This window comes from Ambystoma mexicanum, chromosome 8 (assembly GCF_040938575.1).
Source record: "Ambystoma mexicanum isolate Mex_15411 chromosome 8, UKY_AmexF1_1, whole genome shotgun sequence".
In the NCBI taxonomy this organism is placed as follows: domain Eukaryota; kingdom Metazoa; phylum Chordata; class Amphibia; order Caudata; family Ambystomatidae; genus Ambystoma; species Ambystoma mexicanum.
The window spans coordinates 436,406,668-436,422,255 of record NC_090929.1 but is presented as its reverse complement, the minus strand read 5'-3'; the positions used below and the strand labels follow the sequence as shown (position 1 = coordinate 436,422,255).

General features: G+C 43.9%; 1 protein-coding gene across 25 annotated transcripts in view; it reads left to right on the top strand.

Annotated features, from left to right (window-relative positions):
* Positions 1-15,588, top strand: part of KIF1B (kinesin family member 1B) — a 2,119,562-nt gene that overhangs the window by 325,225 nt on the left and 1,778,749 nt on the right. For 20 of the 25 annotated variants that reach the window (XM_069609972.1, XM_069609971.1, XM_069609984.1 and 17 more), the window contains exons 4-12: positions 4,496-4,675; positions 6,275-6,340; positions 7,636-7,814; positions 8,003-8,114; positions 9,226-9,303; positions 9,631-9,696; positions 10,275-10,292; positions 10,686-10,761; positions 10,873-10,951. In XM_069609972.1, the coding sequence (XP_069466073.1) occupies positions 4,496-4,675; positions 6,275-6,340; positions 7,636-7,814; positions 8,003-8,114; positions 9,226-9,303; positions 9,631-9,696; positions 10,275-10,292; positions 10,686-10,761; positions 10,873-10,951 (854 nt within the window). The remainder of the gene's footprint in view (positions 1-4,495; positions 4,676-6,274; positions 6,341-7,635; positions 7,815-8,002; positions 8,115-9,225; positions 9,304-9,630; positions 9,697-10,274; positions 10,293-10,685; positions 10,762-10,872; positions 10,952-15,588) is intronic. The other 5 variants (XM_069609973.1, XM_069609979.1, XM_069609989.1 and 2 more) reach the window with 1 other exon arrangement.

Below are 15,588 nucleotides of genomic sequence, written 5' to 3'. Positions count from 1 at the left end.
TTATTGTTGTTTTTCTCCTTTGTCGCATCCCTTCTCCATCCTGCCCCTACCCTCAGCACTTCTTCCCCCCCTTCCCTGCTCTTGCGCGATCTGAATGACACAAGGTCTAGTAAGATTGTTGTTTTTGTCCTTCCTTTTGTTTCCCTGTCCTTGTCTTGTCGTGCCTAGAAATACGTGTGTACATGCGTGCTATAAATGCCATATCCTATATCATATAGTGTTACCCACTTTCTACCCTCCACTTCATCCTGGCAAGGAAGAGGAGAGGCTGCACACGCTCGACCCGCAAAGGGCTCTGGGTTTCTACATTTCAAAGTTGTCAAAACTTTGTCTGGATGACAAACTATTCATAGGTTGGGAGAGCCTGTGACCAAACAGACCTTGTCCAGATGGATTATTTGATCTATTTTCGAATGCTACAGTATAGCCGGCAAGGATCCCCCCCATCCGCCCAAAAGGCTTGAGAGCCCATTCCACTAGGGGCATGGCTACTTCTGCTTTGCAAAGAGGTGGTCCTATTAGAAACATTTGTGAGGCAGCCACATGGTCTACAATTTACACTTGTACTAAGCATTACTGCTTTCATTCCACTTTTACTTTACTGTGAATTTCTACTGTGCACGAGGTACTAGAAGGCTTAAGGGCGCCAACATGTCCCAATATCAATGACAAGACAGAAACATATTAAGGGGGGGGGGTGGAAGAGCAGCCAGGGTAAGGCAGGAAGACTAGCAGAATAAAATGGACTCCATGTCCCTAAGGTCCGATGGAAGGGCATTCCAGGCTAACAGGGCTGCTATATTAAAAGCTCCCTTGAGGGTTTTACTTGTTTTACATTGTAATGTTTTTAGAAGGTTAGTGTTGTTGGATCTCGATCTCATGCTCTGTTTTTTCACAATAGCCTCCACGAGGTAGGCTGGCATGTGACCCATGACACGTGTGTGTTTGTGTGTGATTAGAAGCATTCTGAAGTGCACTCTGACTTTGACTGGAGCCAGTGCAAGCTCTGTCTTGTCCTTCCGTCTCTGACCCTTCACCACCCTGACTGCGCCATTCTGAATAACATGTAAACGGCTGTTTTCAGCTTGTGGAATGCCAATGAGGAGGCTACAGCAATAATCGATTTTTGAGCCAACAATGGCTCTGGCTATGGTCCCCGCATTCCTTTCTGATATGGACGCAGATGTCTGGGCAACTTAATGTAGTAAGTTGATGTCGAGATCAGGTTGCTCACCTGAGCTTTCATTTTGATTCCGATCCAGAAAAATGCGTAATGTTTTTACTTTTTTCTTTATTTGCGATGTTGAAGCTATTGAACATCAGGCCTAATTTGGCAAGCCTATTGTCCGTACCCACAATCATGAGTTCTGTTTTCTCGCTGTTTAGGGCTAGGCCGTTAAGTACCATCGAGGTGTGGATAGTATGGTAGGCTTTATTGATGATGATCTCATCAATGCTGTGTGACTATGATATAGGGAGGACACATTGTGTCATCCGCACAATTGGGGAATAGAATGCCCTTGTGTTCTAATAAATTGAAGAAAGGCACCATAAAAATGTCCGTTCAAGGCATGGTGAAATGCAGGCTCCCTGGGGTACCCCGTAAATCAGAGACTGGCTTTGCCTATGCCTCTCCGCTAGCAACCCTACCTTGTCCTCCACTCAGGAAGGAAGTAATCCATTGCTCTGCATGGTCTTGAGAATCCGGCAATGTCCTTTTAACCCGGAGGTCAAGATGGAGTGATCCACCAGGACCAAGGCCGCCGAAAGATCCAAAATCATCAGCATGGAGGCCTGGCCGCTATCCATGGATTCCAACAATTGGGATTTCAAGGCAAGGAGAGCGGTCTCGGTCCCATGACTTTGCCTAAATCCTGATTCATATTTGTGCAGCTGTTGAGGTGTAGTGATATCTGGTTGTAGGCCACTGTGTCTAGTATTTTTAAAAAAACAATGTGTTAGTGATAGGCCTGTAGTTTGTTGGAGTCAAGGGGCAGAGGTCTGCCTTTTTTTAAGGGGGGTAATCCATGCTTTCCTTAGCTCCTACGGGACACAATTTTGAGCAAATTAGGTATTGAGGAATTTGGTAAGAGCTAGATTGAGCACAGAACACTCCTTGATAATCATGGCGGGGCAGGGATCTCCCTTGCAGCTGGTAGTTTTGAGCTGCATGATGACTGTAGTGAGTTTTGGTTCAGAGATAGGTGAGAAATTAAAGTCGGCTGTGCACCAGCATTGGCTGTTGTCTCGATGAGTTCTGGCTCTGGGTCTTTATTTAAAGTGAGTTTTTTGGCCTCAATGCTTTCTTTAATTTTTTCAAGTTTACCCATCATTGCTATCTGAATATTGGAACACCAAGCCTCATTTTTTTAGCAGTCAGTCTTTTGGATGTTTTTGTTTATTTAAGATTTTTAACAGCTCCTTACTATCTGAGCTTGCGTTAATGATTCTATCATTAAACAACTCTTTAGTCATGAGGAGCGCAAACTTCTGACTGCTTTTTTGTATGTATCCAAGCTTAGACAATCCCGACTATTTCTCCAGGCGTAGAATTATTAATTTTTTTGGGCTTTGAGTTCCATGAGAGTTGCATTAAACCAAGAATTGCGTCAGTGCCAGGATGGAAGCTTTGGGAAGGCAGTCCTTCATTCCGTTCATGGCAACCATTTATGACAACATTTTTACTCCTGCCTCCTAAACAAACACTGCTTTGGGAGTGTATCTAAGATGAGGAATACCTGGGAGGACACAATCCATTCAAATAACAAGTTACTTACCCCTGGTAACGTTCCTTCGACTGGATGTTCATTCCACGTATTCCTCATCGCCCCTCCAAGCCTACCCTGCAGTAGAATTTCCGTTATTGCAGCTTACGCTCCTTCAGAGTCTAGTATGGTCAAATCCGCTTTAATGCGGGTAGTTCTACTTAGAATGACACCAAAAAACAGAACTGAATCCAACAGTCGCTGCGTGTGCTATACATACCTTTGATGATCTCATCTTTGAGACTGAGGCCTTCAGGACATCGAGTCGACTTCATCAACACACAGCGCCCTCTGCCGAAAAAACATTTCCAAAGCAGCTGAAGCTGGATATTGGAGAAATCTAAGATGAGGAACATCTAGTCGCAAGAACGTTACCATGGGTAAGTAATTTGTTAGTCTATCCAAGAGGCTGTTGTGGTCATACCTAGAACTGCCTCCCCTCTGGTGCGGTCCCTCGTCATCAGGCCGGAGTATGCCTTCCCTACAGCTCCCCAGTGAACCTGGTAACTTGCTACTGCCTTTTTCTATAACAAGCAGCTACTAATGCACTTTGCTTTGTCAACGTCGGGAGAAACGTTCTAGCAATTCTACTTTCCTTAAGTATTGCTTAACTGTAATGATTTGATGCAAACTATGATTGGTGTGTTCCTTTTTGGAGGTCACTTCGCTGTTTAGAATTAGAATACCTTCCTGTTTTTGTGTACAAAGTCAGGAATAACTCTGCCTAACAATACATCTTGGTCTTCCTTGGCGCTTCGCAGAATCCTATTGGAAAACCTCCCTAACAGTCAGAAATTCTCATCCCTGTTGGGGCATAGGAAATCAGTGAATTACATTAAATGTGTTCACCCTATTAAGAATTAGTAGCTTAGGCTCTGACCCTGTGTGCATGAGGTTCTTTGGGAGGACACACACTCAGCAGGTGGCCCTGTGTGCTTGAAATCCTTTATTGCAGGAGTAACCCTAAGTGCTGACGTCCTATTTCTTAATGGTAGGAATTCATGGCCACTGCCATATCTGCTGTACTCGGTCCATTTTAAGGACTCTGTGACTTTGTTCTTGAACCTTTTTAACGTTCAGGAGCTCTCACCAGTGATTCTCTGAAGCTCGGGTCAAATGTCTGCTTGTGCTGGATCTTAGTTATTTGTTCACTGTGCTACAGCCCAGATGGGTTGTACCAGTTGGATGTGTGAATTTGTGTGATAGATCTTGTTTGGGCATGTCTCGACTAACTGAAATACCCATGTTTGCTAGTGCAATGTTAGGGTAGGCTACAGCCACGTGAATGACTATTTCAGAGACCTATTAGGGCAAGAATTACGTGAGTAAGCTCTGTTGGTGGGCAAGAGTTGTGTTGAACAAGTAGGCTGTGGTTAAGAATGTCAGGGAGTAACTCTGTGTGCCAGATCCCTGTTAGGGCTAGGTGCTCACAGTGGCTCTGTGCCCCAAAGCCCTTAAAAGGACAGGATTTCTCATTGTCTGGCACTATCTGCCTTGTTAGAGTAGTTCCCGGTAAGCTAGCCTGTGCAAGAGCCTTAACAGTTGCTGGTGAGCTCTGTGACTCTGATGGAGAGGAACACTTAAATGTGTGACAATGTGCACTCTATCTTGCTTTCTCTTTCTCATTCTCTTGCTCCCCCTAACCCCCTCACCATCTCTTGCTTATTCCAATTTCATTAAATGATTGCTTGGCTTCACAAGATATATTTATTTTGTTCCCCACTGTGCAGGATGAAGACCCTTGCTTTGCTTCGCAGACACGTGTGTACAATGACATTGGTCGTGAAATGCTGCAGCATGCCTTTGAAGGCTACAACGTGTGTATTTTTGCTTATGGGCAGACTGGAGCAGGCAAGTCTTACACCATGATGGGCAAACAAGAAGAGACTCAAGCTGGCATAATCCCTCTGGTGAGCAATTCAGGCCTCTCTGATTTTAGGTATTGTCCTCATGCAGCTAAGTGGCCTTTTCTCTGCAACTTAATGAGAACCAGCTATCTCCGGTTTCCATAAAATCTCTTTCCTATGATAAACTATGTAAATGGTGACTTGTCCAATCAGATTTTAAAGCTTAACTATCTTCAGAACAAACACCTTTTCTCCTTCATTTGCTGCCAATGGATCATTTTGGACCAGCTTAGCTCCCTGTTCAGTCACATCTATTTTGATTCTCTACTATTGGTAACAGCGTTATCCATATTAAAACCCCTGTTACTGAATTGCACTTTAGGCAACATCTGAGATAAAGTACTTGCCTATATTTATCCCCTCAACCTTATCTGAAACATATATTGGAGAGGCTGACACCCTCCCTTGAAGTAATGCCCTGTGACTTATCTAGCTCTTCTCGAACTACAAGAAATTCAGTAAGGAAGAACCACAAGAAATTCAGTAAGGAACTTAAGGCTTGCCTCTTCAAGCAAGCATTCAGGGACGACTTCTTTGCCTTCATTATTTTTCCGACTAAACAGCAGTTGTTTAATTCAGCTGATTGGTTTCGGAATCCCTTTACAAATGACGATTGAATGCATATAACCTCCCATTTGAGAACCATAAACTCCTATCCGTCCTTGTGCCTTCTTAATTCCCCAGGTGGAATCCTCAGATTGATCTATTCTGGGGCAACCAATCTACCTTGATGACTATCCTTATCCACTTTGTACTATTCTCTCTCATCAGGTAAGATATTCAGGCCCTTCAAGTCTTGACTATGTCCTCAAGGGAAATCCCCATCTTCTCAGTTCTGGTCCAAACTTTGTAGCTGAGGTGAAACCATTAGTACTTCTAAGATATACTTCTGGTCTTATGGCCCATGCTAAATTGCCAAATTCCTAGCTAAGTTTTCCTCATTATTGTGAGACGCTACATCTCTTCTCAATCCTTACTCTCTGGTTTAATGAGATCCTCAGATTCCACTTTATTTTGGGTCTCCCCTTATGCCTAAGATGCAATCGTCAGAACTTTTTCATTCCTGAACCTAAGCCCTGTACTCGGCACTCAAGTGTGAGGCACAAACTCTGTACCTGTGTACTGATCCTCGGGTCCCTTTCATTCCTGTTTGTCCCTTATTTGAGGTCCTCTTGCTTTGCAAACCTGATCCTGTTCATATTTCCTAGGTGAAATACTGAGACCTTTTTAGATGGCTTTCAATTGGTATTTCCTTCTTTTAAGTCACACACTAGGATCCTCTTAGCTGGTATTTGGTCATATTATGCTCCTCAATCCATAGTGCATGTTGCAGGGAAAGTTTGAATGAGGGCATCTTTGGATTGTTAGAAAATAAATTGTCTTTTTGGTTTCCATAAAAACCTTCATGTGTTGTCCAACCTATGAAGGGGGTATTGAACCGCATGATAGGAGTATTTAGGAAGTTTAAGAATGGTCTTGGGTTAGAATGTTTTATTTCAGGACAGGAGGTAAGTAAAAAGCGGGCTGGGGGCGTTTGTATTCCTTGAATTGTCTGACTCTATTCTTGGAAACCACCATTAACCTCTTTCTCCTCTTCTCTAGCTCTGTGAAGATCTGTTTGAGAAAATCAATGACAACTATAATTCAGACGTATCCTACTCAGTGGAGGTGAGTCTGTGATAAGTTCTGGAGACCTGGCCAAGGACCAGGTATCGGCCAATCCTAATTCATCCTTTCACCAACACCCTTCCTCTGTTCACTCAACTCTTCAAACCACATCCAGTTTTGAGCTGCCTGCCCCCTGGGGACAGAAGTTCCTGGTTACTAATATTTGACCCCACATATTTATTGGAGTAGTTCCATCATCCGACTAAAGTATGATCCAAAAGGAAGCCTCTCAAACTTTATCAAGCCTGTCAACCTTAGAAGAAGTTGAGTCCAAAATCAAAGAGCACTAAGTTCAGACAGAACTTTATAATGGAAATGATAGTTTAACTCTGAGGAGAGCAAACAGAATCTTCAAGCATTTAGGGATAGTCTCATCTCTCTGGCTTAAGGGAATAAGTGCACAATAGAACAACTAATGCAGGGTAAATTGCTGCTGGTGTCTGATGCGTAGTCCGAGAAGTAGCTTTAGGCAAATTGTAGCTTCAGAAGGGAACCCTGAAACAGATTTTAGTAATGCGCTGAAATAGTTTCCTGATATTACTTGGAAACACTAAAAGCCAGATCTGCCTTCCTTCATTTTTACTTTGTGCCAGTCCTCGTTCTCCCTTTGTCCCCCACATTCACTCGGGGCCCGATTCTGAGTTCTGAGGAAAAGTAGTGGGTAAAACCATACTTCTCTCTTCCAGTTTCCATCACCAATAGCGGGGAGCTATTGTGCTTTCCGGCTGCAAAAGCTGATCAAATCTATCGTTTTGGGAGCAGGGTGTGCACCAGGGTCTGCGGGCATTTGTAAAATGTCTGCAAATTTTCTGATGTACGAAAGTGTCATAGATGCCTTTAGTAAACGGTGCAGGGATCCGGAAAAAAAGCCCATTGTTAATGACCCCTCAATGATGCTGTATTTTAAAACTTATTTTTGTTTTTTTAAAGGCAAATGCCCTTGCATTGTCTGCCATGCATATCTGGGGTTACTAGGGCTGTTGACTGCCATAGATCTGGGGCATGTAAGATTCCAGGCTTAGATGTCAGTGTGCCATATTCTTTCCTTTTTAGAACATTGTGCTTTTTGGAAAAATGTTGCCCCTCCATGTAACACCACTTTTCTAATTTTACTTGGACCTCTAAAATGGACCCTCCATGTGTTTGTTTTTGTTCTGCTCACTTTGTATAATGATTTCCCCCTTTTGTTTGTTTCTGTCACTTGCCTCGGTTTTCTTACGTCTTATTTTTGTCCAGGTCTTTTTTTCACATCTGCTTTCTTTAAATGTCTCTCCCGGCTCTGGTTCTATTCATAGGTCAGTTACATGGAGATTTACTGTGAGCGGGTACGGGACTTGCTCAACCCAAAGAACAAAGGGAACCTCCGTGTGCGGGAGCACCCACTGCTGGGTCCATACGTAGAGGACCTCTCCAAGTTGGCAGTCACCTCTTACACAGATATTGCTGATCTTATGGATGCTGGAAACAAAGCCAGGTAGTTTTTTGCTTCTTATCAGAATAACAAATATTGAGTCGAGGCTCAGTGGACAGCACTCTGCATGCGCAAGCTCCAAATTGGCCCTTTGACTATTATCTGAAGGGGGACAAAGGAAAGGACCAAGGTATCTTCATGGCGATAGTTTTTTATTTCTTCCATTCTACTGGCCGTTTCTTTCCCTGCAGGACGGTTGCTGCTACGAACATGAATGAAACCAGCAGTCGCTCCCATGCAGTCTTCACTATTGTATTCACCCAGAAGAGGGAAGACACAGAGACCAACCTTTCCACTGAGAAGGTGAGACTTAGCCATGTGTGCTGCGCCTAAGAATGCAGTGCTGTGGTGGTGGAGTTGGGGGTGAAGGGAGGATTGAAAGTTGTGTATGTATGTGTGTGTATAAACTGGGATAGGATCCAAAAGTCATGTGTGACCGTAAGGAGGGTATATAGTACTGCATGGTTTTGAGGTGTGAATGAGTGGAGAGAGCACTGAATATTGCATAGCAGAAAATATTGTGGGAAGGTGCTTTGGGGCTTCATTATCGGGGAGGGGAGGAAAAGCTTTTCACTGATGGTAGAAGTGTCATGCTGGAGGTTTCAGTGATTGAGAAAAAGATGATCTGTGTACATGGACAGGGAAATGTGGGGTGCTGGAGTTGTGGGTAAACATGTAGCAGACAGAGAATTGTAAAAACCTAGATTTCCTCTGTATTTCGAAATCAGAGGAATTGCCACATAACTGTAAGAGTGCATTGTTGAAGGTCATAGTGAGACCCTCTGTGTTTGTATTGCTTGATAGCACAAGGCCATAACATCAGAAGCACCATGAGACAGTACCTATCTTGCATCCATTTCGATTTTGGGGTTACGTAGGCTATCCTCTGGGAGATGAGTCATCTTCTGTTAGTTACTGCACTGGTTTCCTATTCCTACCTTTGCATATTTTGATCTCATTGTGTTTTTTTTCAAATAGTCCTGGTACTGAGGCTCAGTGGGGCCAATCTGCAGGTGATCAGATAAGTTCTAGTAGGCTAGGCTTCAAAGACGGGGTGCCTATTACCATCGGATAATAAAATGGTGCAATGAGCTGCTCAGAGTAAAGGTTTGTAGGGAACTCTGACTTGCACAGTAGACCGAGCAAGGATTTGATATGATCTCAGTTCTAGTTTCTTTAAGCATGAGGCAAAAATGTAAATTGCAAGCTACTAGCCAGCCATAAGTCACTTGCCACCACAATTCTATACATACAACCAAAGCACACCATTTCTTACTGCCCGAGAGTCAAATATCGCTAGCCACTGGCTCGTGGTGAGTGCAGATGTTTGTACCCTTCCTTAAGTATTACTGTTGCCACTTAATCCCTCATCATGGTCCCTCGATTGCTATGTTTTTTTTCTTCTGTCCTACAGGTCAGTAAAATCAGCCTTGTGGATCTGGCTGGAAGTGAGCGAGCTGACTCCACGGGTGCCAAGGGCACACGCTTAAAGGTAAATTGTAGTTAGATTGTGGTTTAAGCTTTTGCCACTGATGTGGGGGGGGGTAAGCCTTCATTTTGCAAGATTCCTGGTAAGGCATATACCTTAGATTGATAAATTAAGCACAATTGAGTTGTGTGTCAGTCTCTCATGGGTGACCCAGGAATAAGTGCGGTGGGTTGGCATTCAACTGGGGTGTGCACGTCAGGTCAGCTTGTGCTTCTTGTTGGCATGTTCCGTTTTTGATTGGAAGGCTAAACTGAGCTCTTAGCACTATTTTAGGTTTGTGTTAGGTTTGTGTTGGATTAGCTGTTAATTAATTGCATCCTGCACTTACAGGAAGGAGCCAACATCAACAAGTCACTGACCACACTGGGGAAGGTCATTTCAGCCCTGGCGGAGGTGGTAAGTATCCCCTTGAAGGCTTTTCTGTTTAATTTGGGACTGAGGGAAGGTTTTTTCTGATTCCGTCATCTACCACATCATTAACTCTCCAGAGTAGACCTCTCTGGGCGCTATGGCCTTGAATCCGTACCATCAAGGGAGAGCTTGTGGAAGGTTTGACAAGGTGCCAGGGGACATTTTATTGTTAAAAAGTGCGTGTAAGGTTCTGGATGGCTATTTACAATTGGTTGTGGGTGTTTGTTCTTTATTGGTGTTGTTCCTCCCAACCTTTAGTGTACGTGGTGTGTCTCTAGTGGGATGGTAAATCTTCCTCTTCTTCAGTTAGGATTTGGGTCCCTTTATTGTATTACTAATAAGGATGATAAAATGGAGTCTGAAAAGCTAGGGGACCAAATTGTCCCATACACTAAGACTGGAAAAGACTGTATTTTTCTGTTATACTTAATTTCTTTGTAGAATCTGGTGAGGTATTTGTCCTCGGCTCACTGAATATTTAGTTAACATTTTGTCTTTGTCTCTTTCTGCTAACTTTCTCACCTTATTTTTCTCTTTCATTCTGTTTCCTGCTGCTCGATTAGGATAACTGCACCAGCAAGGTACTGTAGTGCTGGTTTCCTGGCTGTTAGAATATCTGCACACAAATTAACTGTTCTTGTTCCTCTGCAAGTTATTTGTCAGACAAATCTGTATACTAAGTATCTGGTGCCAGATCTTTCTTTGCTCCCTTTGCCCCCCATAATCCTGTTGGGGAAGGGAGGGTGTTCCCTCTATTTCCAAGAGGTCAAAGCTGTAGTACACAGGTCGATAACAGTTGTCAGTGAAGTGTTGATTCACTCCAGCTACCAGGCCCCTTAAATTGTTCATTTTCTCTATCGTTGCTTTCTTCATTCTTATTTTTGATTTTCTCACCTGTAGTCTGTGCTCTTATTACATTTTTTACAATTGTTTGCCTTGTTTAATATTTCTGAATATGTATGCATACATTTTAGAGCAAGAAGAAAAAGAAGACAGACTTTATTCCATACAGAGACTCTGTGCTCACATGGCTGCTGCGAGAAAACCTAGGTAATTGTCAGGGTTTTTTTTATTGAGAGTCTGGAGACAAGCACATGTGTTAAACTAATAGCTGCCATTTCCAAATTGCTGTTTAAATAATTTGACTTTTTGTTGCTCGAGGTGGGAACTCTAGGACCGCGATGGTGGCAGCCTTAAGTCCAGCTGACATAAACTACGATGAGACACTGAGCACGCTTAGGTACGGTCTATAAGAGTTCTGCTTTAACCATTTACGTGTCTTATTCTATAGTGTTAGATTTGTTAAATGTTGAAATAGGTAGTTTCTTTAGAACAGTATGCTAATATTTCCAATGTTTGCAAGGATTTTGAAACAATTGGAAACAGGCTTGGTTTGACAGTTTTAACTTTAGAGAGCCCTTAACTGTTCTCCCGGAATAACAACCCACTATTCCATATCTGATTCCTCACACATTCAGAATACAAATTAACCAGAAAGTTGTTTGTTTGGGAACAGGCATGAGGTGCATAAAGAACTCTCATTGGTCGCACTGTTTTGCAGGAGAGGGCTACGCAGGAATTGCTACCCTTATTTTCACATTTTGTTAATTGTGAGAGCATAGGACCTGAAGTACAGAATGGGCTACACAAACAGGGTATCCTTTTCTGACTCATGTAGATTATTTTCTCAGTAGTTTCTGACTTTCTGGTTCAACTGGTCATTGATTCCATTACCCCCCACCCCCCAACCAACTCTTACAACCCGATTTTGTGTGCTAGCTGTGGCTTTCTTATTTCTAACTTTGTTGGTCCTCTTGGTTTGGTTTTGATGGCTTTTTGGTGTCCTGACTTATTTTTTTGCTGGCTAGTAAACTGCTGCCAAGGTTTCCCTGGCAACTTTACTTGCGGAACTGCCTTAAGTAAGCCATATGGCTACCGTGGCAGTTGTTACCCAAGTGCCCCTTTTGTCTCGCTGTTTTAGGAAGATTTTCTTTTTGCCACTCTTACCCTCTGTCCTCAGCCTCTCGGCACTACTACTGCACTCACTGAAATCTTTTCATTTACTTTGAAGGTGGGTGAGACTTTTTTTATCTCACCTCCTGTACTTACTTTTGTTCTGGGAACACTGGACCCTTCTTTTAAGATTCCAATTGTGGGAAGACCTCTCCTTTTAGTTTTGGCTTTCATGCTTTCCTATGGCAGCACCCCAACCGTATGTGGTCAGCTGGCAGGGATCCCTACTGTTCCTTTTGCATTGTTTTGGGTTCACTGGAGAGCATCTAGACCATCGGTACAGGAGTGGTCATCACAAATCCTCAGCATACACATAAACACAGGTGCAAATACACAGGGCGTGCTGTGGGGACACTGTGTCCCCTTCTTTTTGTTTGAAGTAGCATTTCTGCTACTTTCCAGGCATCCTCTAAACAGGCTGGCAACAGTTGCTACTTTTTAACCTTTTTTCGAATTACCTATTCCATGCTGCCTTTTCAGCCATGTGTGACAAAGCCAATACTCTGGCCTTTTCAAAAGAAGTGGAAGGTGGAGGTAGGCCAGAAAACAAACAAGAGCTAGTCCTTTCCTTGGGAGGTGGGGGGTTGAAGGGGGAGTTGCAGAGAAAACCACATTACTCTCCCTTGAGCCCAAATGCATCTGTATAGACCACTTTAGTCCCATTCCATGCTTCCATTACAGCATACTGGCATTATATTTCTCATGTTTAAAGGAGCATATACAGCCCGCAGGGAACATACGAAAGGCGTCCAAGTTGTGGCCCTGCCCCAGTTTATCCAAACCATGAAGAGGAGGCCCTAGTGTCACCCAGATATAGTGGAGGTCTGCCATAAGACGAGCGCCACGAGGAGAGACCAGACCATGCTGCATGCAAAGATGAATGAGTGTACAGAGCAGTAGAAGGGAATGCTGTGGCCAAATGCAGCAGATAATCGCACCGTGTGACATCACCAGAAGTAACCAACGACCAAAACAAATATCAAACCCACTAAACCACCACGGGCTGATACAGGGGATCCCATTCCCCACGTTCTGAATGCTCAGCAGGCCTAGTAGGTCTGCCTCTATCTTTCATTGTTGTATTTGATTTTCATTCCCATGTTTTCTCCCTGTTGCACTGTGGGCTCTTAGAAACACAATTTACTTGATATATAAGCACCTTACAAATGCACAATAAAATACATTTTAAAAAACACTAAACCACCACAGGCTGATACATGGGATCCCATTCCCCAAAGAACTTACTGGTCAGCCATCAGAACAAATGTCATGCCAGGACAAGCACAAACCACCAGTGTTTCTATTTCCTTGGAAGCGCACGTGGGGCTTTTCCCTCCTTTTGAAAACTCCCCCACCCCCCTCTTCTCTTTTTGAATACTTCACCCATATACATCCCTGGAGGGGAATATTGAACATGGTTGGCTCTAGAAAGTGGGAAAGCTTGCCAATCTGGACAGTTGGAATGGGGCAGGGGTGGCGGTGGTGGAGTAAGGTCAGCAGTGGAGGTGGGCCCCGAGACCAGCCGGAGAGAGTGGCGAATTGTGTAGGAGATTGGTGTAGCAGGTAATGTATCGGTTTAGGAGTGAAAGTGGTTCTGCAGTTTGAGTGTGCATGTTTGTGTGGCAAGTGAGTAGACGTTACTGTAGGTAGTGAATGTGAATTGACTGGTACAGAACGGAAGAAGGGTTTTTGTGTACTTTGGAGTGGGATAGTAGTAGAAGAGAGGCGAGTAGTGAAGTAGAGTGGGAACATCAAAGGATGTAGGCGAGCGCCAGGATGAGTGAAACATTGGAGGGACAGTGGAGTGGCGCGAAGAGCAAGAGGAAGGGTCCAGTAGCGACTGTAGAAGGAAGAGGCAGGCGTGGGTGAATCCACCTGAATCCAAAAGAATAGTGCAAGGCACAATCTCAAACCCCATTAGAATAATAACAGCGGGATAGAGTAGGGATAGCTAGTGAGTCCATGATCGAGTTTAGACAGGCGGCGTATTAGGGAGACCTCTCTAGCGTCAGACATGCTCTTAAACAGTGGGGGTTGCCTTTCAGCAGCTTTAACTGGGGAAACGGATGCCAGGATGAGCGATGAGAGTGGGATAGTGGTTTGTGCCATCGGTGGCACCGCAATAATGCACTAAGGGAGAACCATGTGCTCAAAATGACCAGTAAGTACTGCCCAATTTGGCCTGTCCTTTGTTAGCCATTTTATCTTGCCAGGTGGGAAGGCTCTCCTTTGTGTGTATGCTGGCAGTGAGTGGGGAATGGGCTGTCTGCCCCAACCCAGATTCCCCATGGGGCTTGGATGTTGCTTGACAGATTCTGGAAGGCTGACTGTCCACTTCCAGACAAACACCTCCAAGTTTCAATGTTGCGAAGAAGGAAGAAGATTTATTATATTTGGCTGCAACCATTAACACTTACAACATAAAACCAGCGCTATACTACAAAATAAAACCCCTCTATTTTAAAACGCAGTACCGTTAATGTTAAGTGTTACATAAGAACGTAATTTCCCCAATTACCTATATCTAAAAATAACATTTAGACCTTGCTTAATAAAATAAGCAGTTAAAAATGTTACTTCATCACTATGCATTCAATACGTCATAGCATCCCCTCAATTCCATAATTGCTCTTTAACAACATGAGGCAGTAGCCATTCTTTTCTCAGTTTAATCAGAAATGTACACTCCATTAAAAAGTGCTGAAGCTCTTCCCCTCACTCCAGGATACAAGGGCAGACATTTTCCAAGCCCAGCCAGCGTGCCCTTGTACTGAGCAGGAGCACATTTAAACAAGCCATTAGAAGAAGTCTGCGGCCATTATCTTAGTTATTACAGAGGTCGAGCCAGCCTGATTAAGAGTCAGGGTGTAATACTTCAATGATGATAATTCTTTGCTTCTCACTTGGAGGGTGCCCAAATCGAGCTCCACAGCTCTTTAAGGAGGGGACTACGCTGAGTATGTGTTAAACTGCCCATTACCATTACAACTCCCATCCTCCATCCTTTTTAGGAGGCCTACTCCACAGTTGCACCAGCACTTTGTGCCATTCCTAGAATTATGCACATTTCGATTTGACAGGGTGTTTATTTGGGTATTCAAAAAAAATCTAAAAACCTCCTCTGAGCTTGCAGGGATAAGCTAACGAGCCCTAACTCATGTTTTAGGACATCCCCTAGAACTCTTGTAGGGAGACCTGTAATCCTCTGCAAACCGGAGTTCAGCAAAATGTCTCAAAATCCAAATGGGCCCCCCACACCCACAGGTTTTGCTCCATAGAGGAGTTCAGTGGTCATTTTTCACCCCAACACCTGCAGACATTTATCCAGCGTTTCCCGCCTTATTTATAGAAGAAGCAGAGGAGCCCCCACAGCCCTACGTTCATTCGCTTAGCCACTGCATTTGTGATTTTTCCAGCCTGCCTTTTTAGAGAATACCAGACCAAGATACTTGTATTCGTCCACAACCTCAATTGGTGAGTTGTATTGGAAGACTCGGGACACACCGAGCAAATTATTTGGATATAGGATAAGCTGAGCAACCAAGTAGACCAGTGGAACTGAAAAGATCTGAAGAGCACTACTCGGGGGCGCCGGATGACTGTTGCAGAGACCAGCTTTGGCTCTGCCAATATCACTGCTTCACACACCTTTTATCTCATGGACAGAAAAGACCTCTGTGAGATACCTTCTTCCTCAAGATTGGTGGGATCAACCAGTCACCTGTCTTGCTTGAGGTACATGGGTAGTTTTTGGTTGTCGGGGCGTGCATCTTTGCATTTCCACTGCAAGGCCCAGAATCATCTGTTCATTGTTGCAAGGACTTTCGGCTGGCTAAACGGCTGGAACTCTTTGTCGGCATCCTC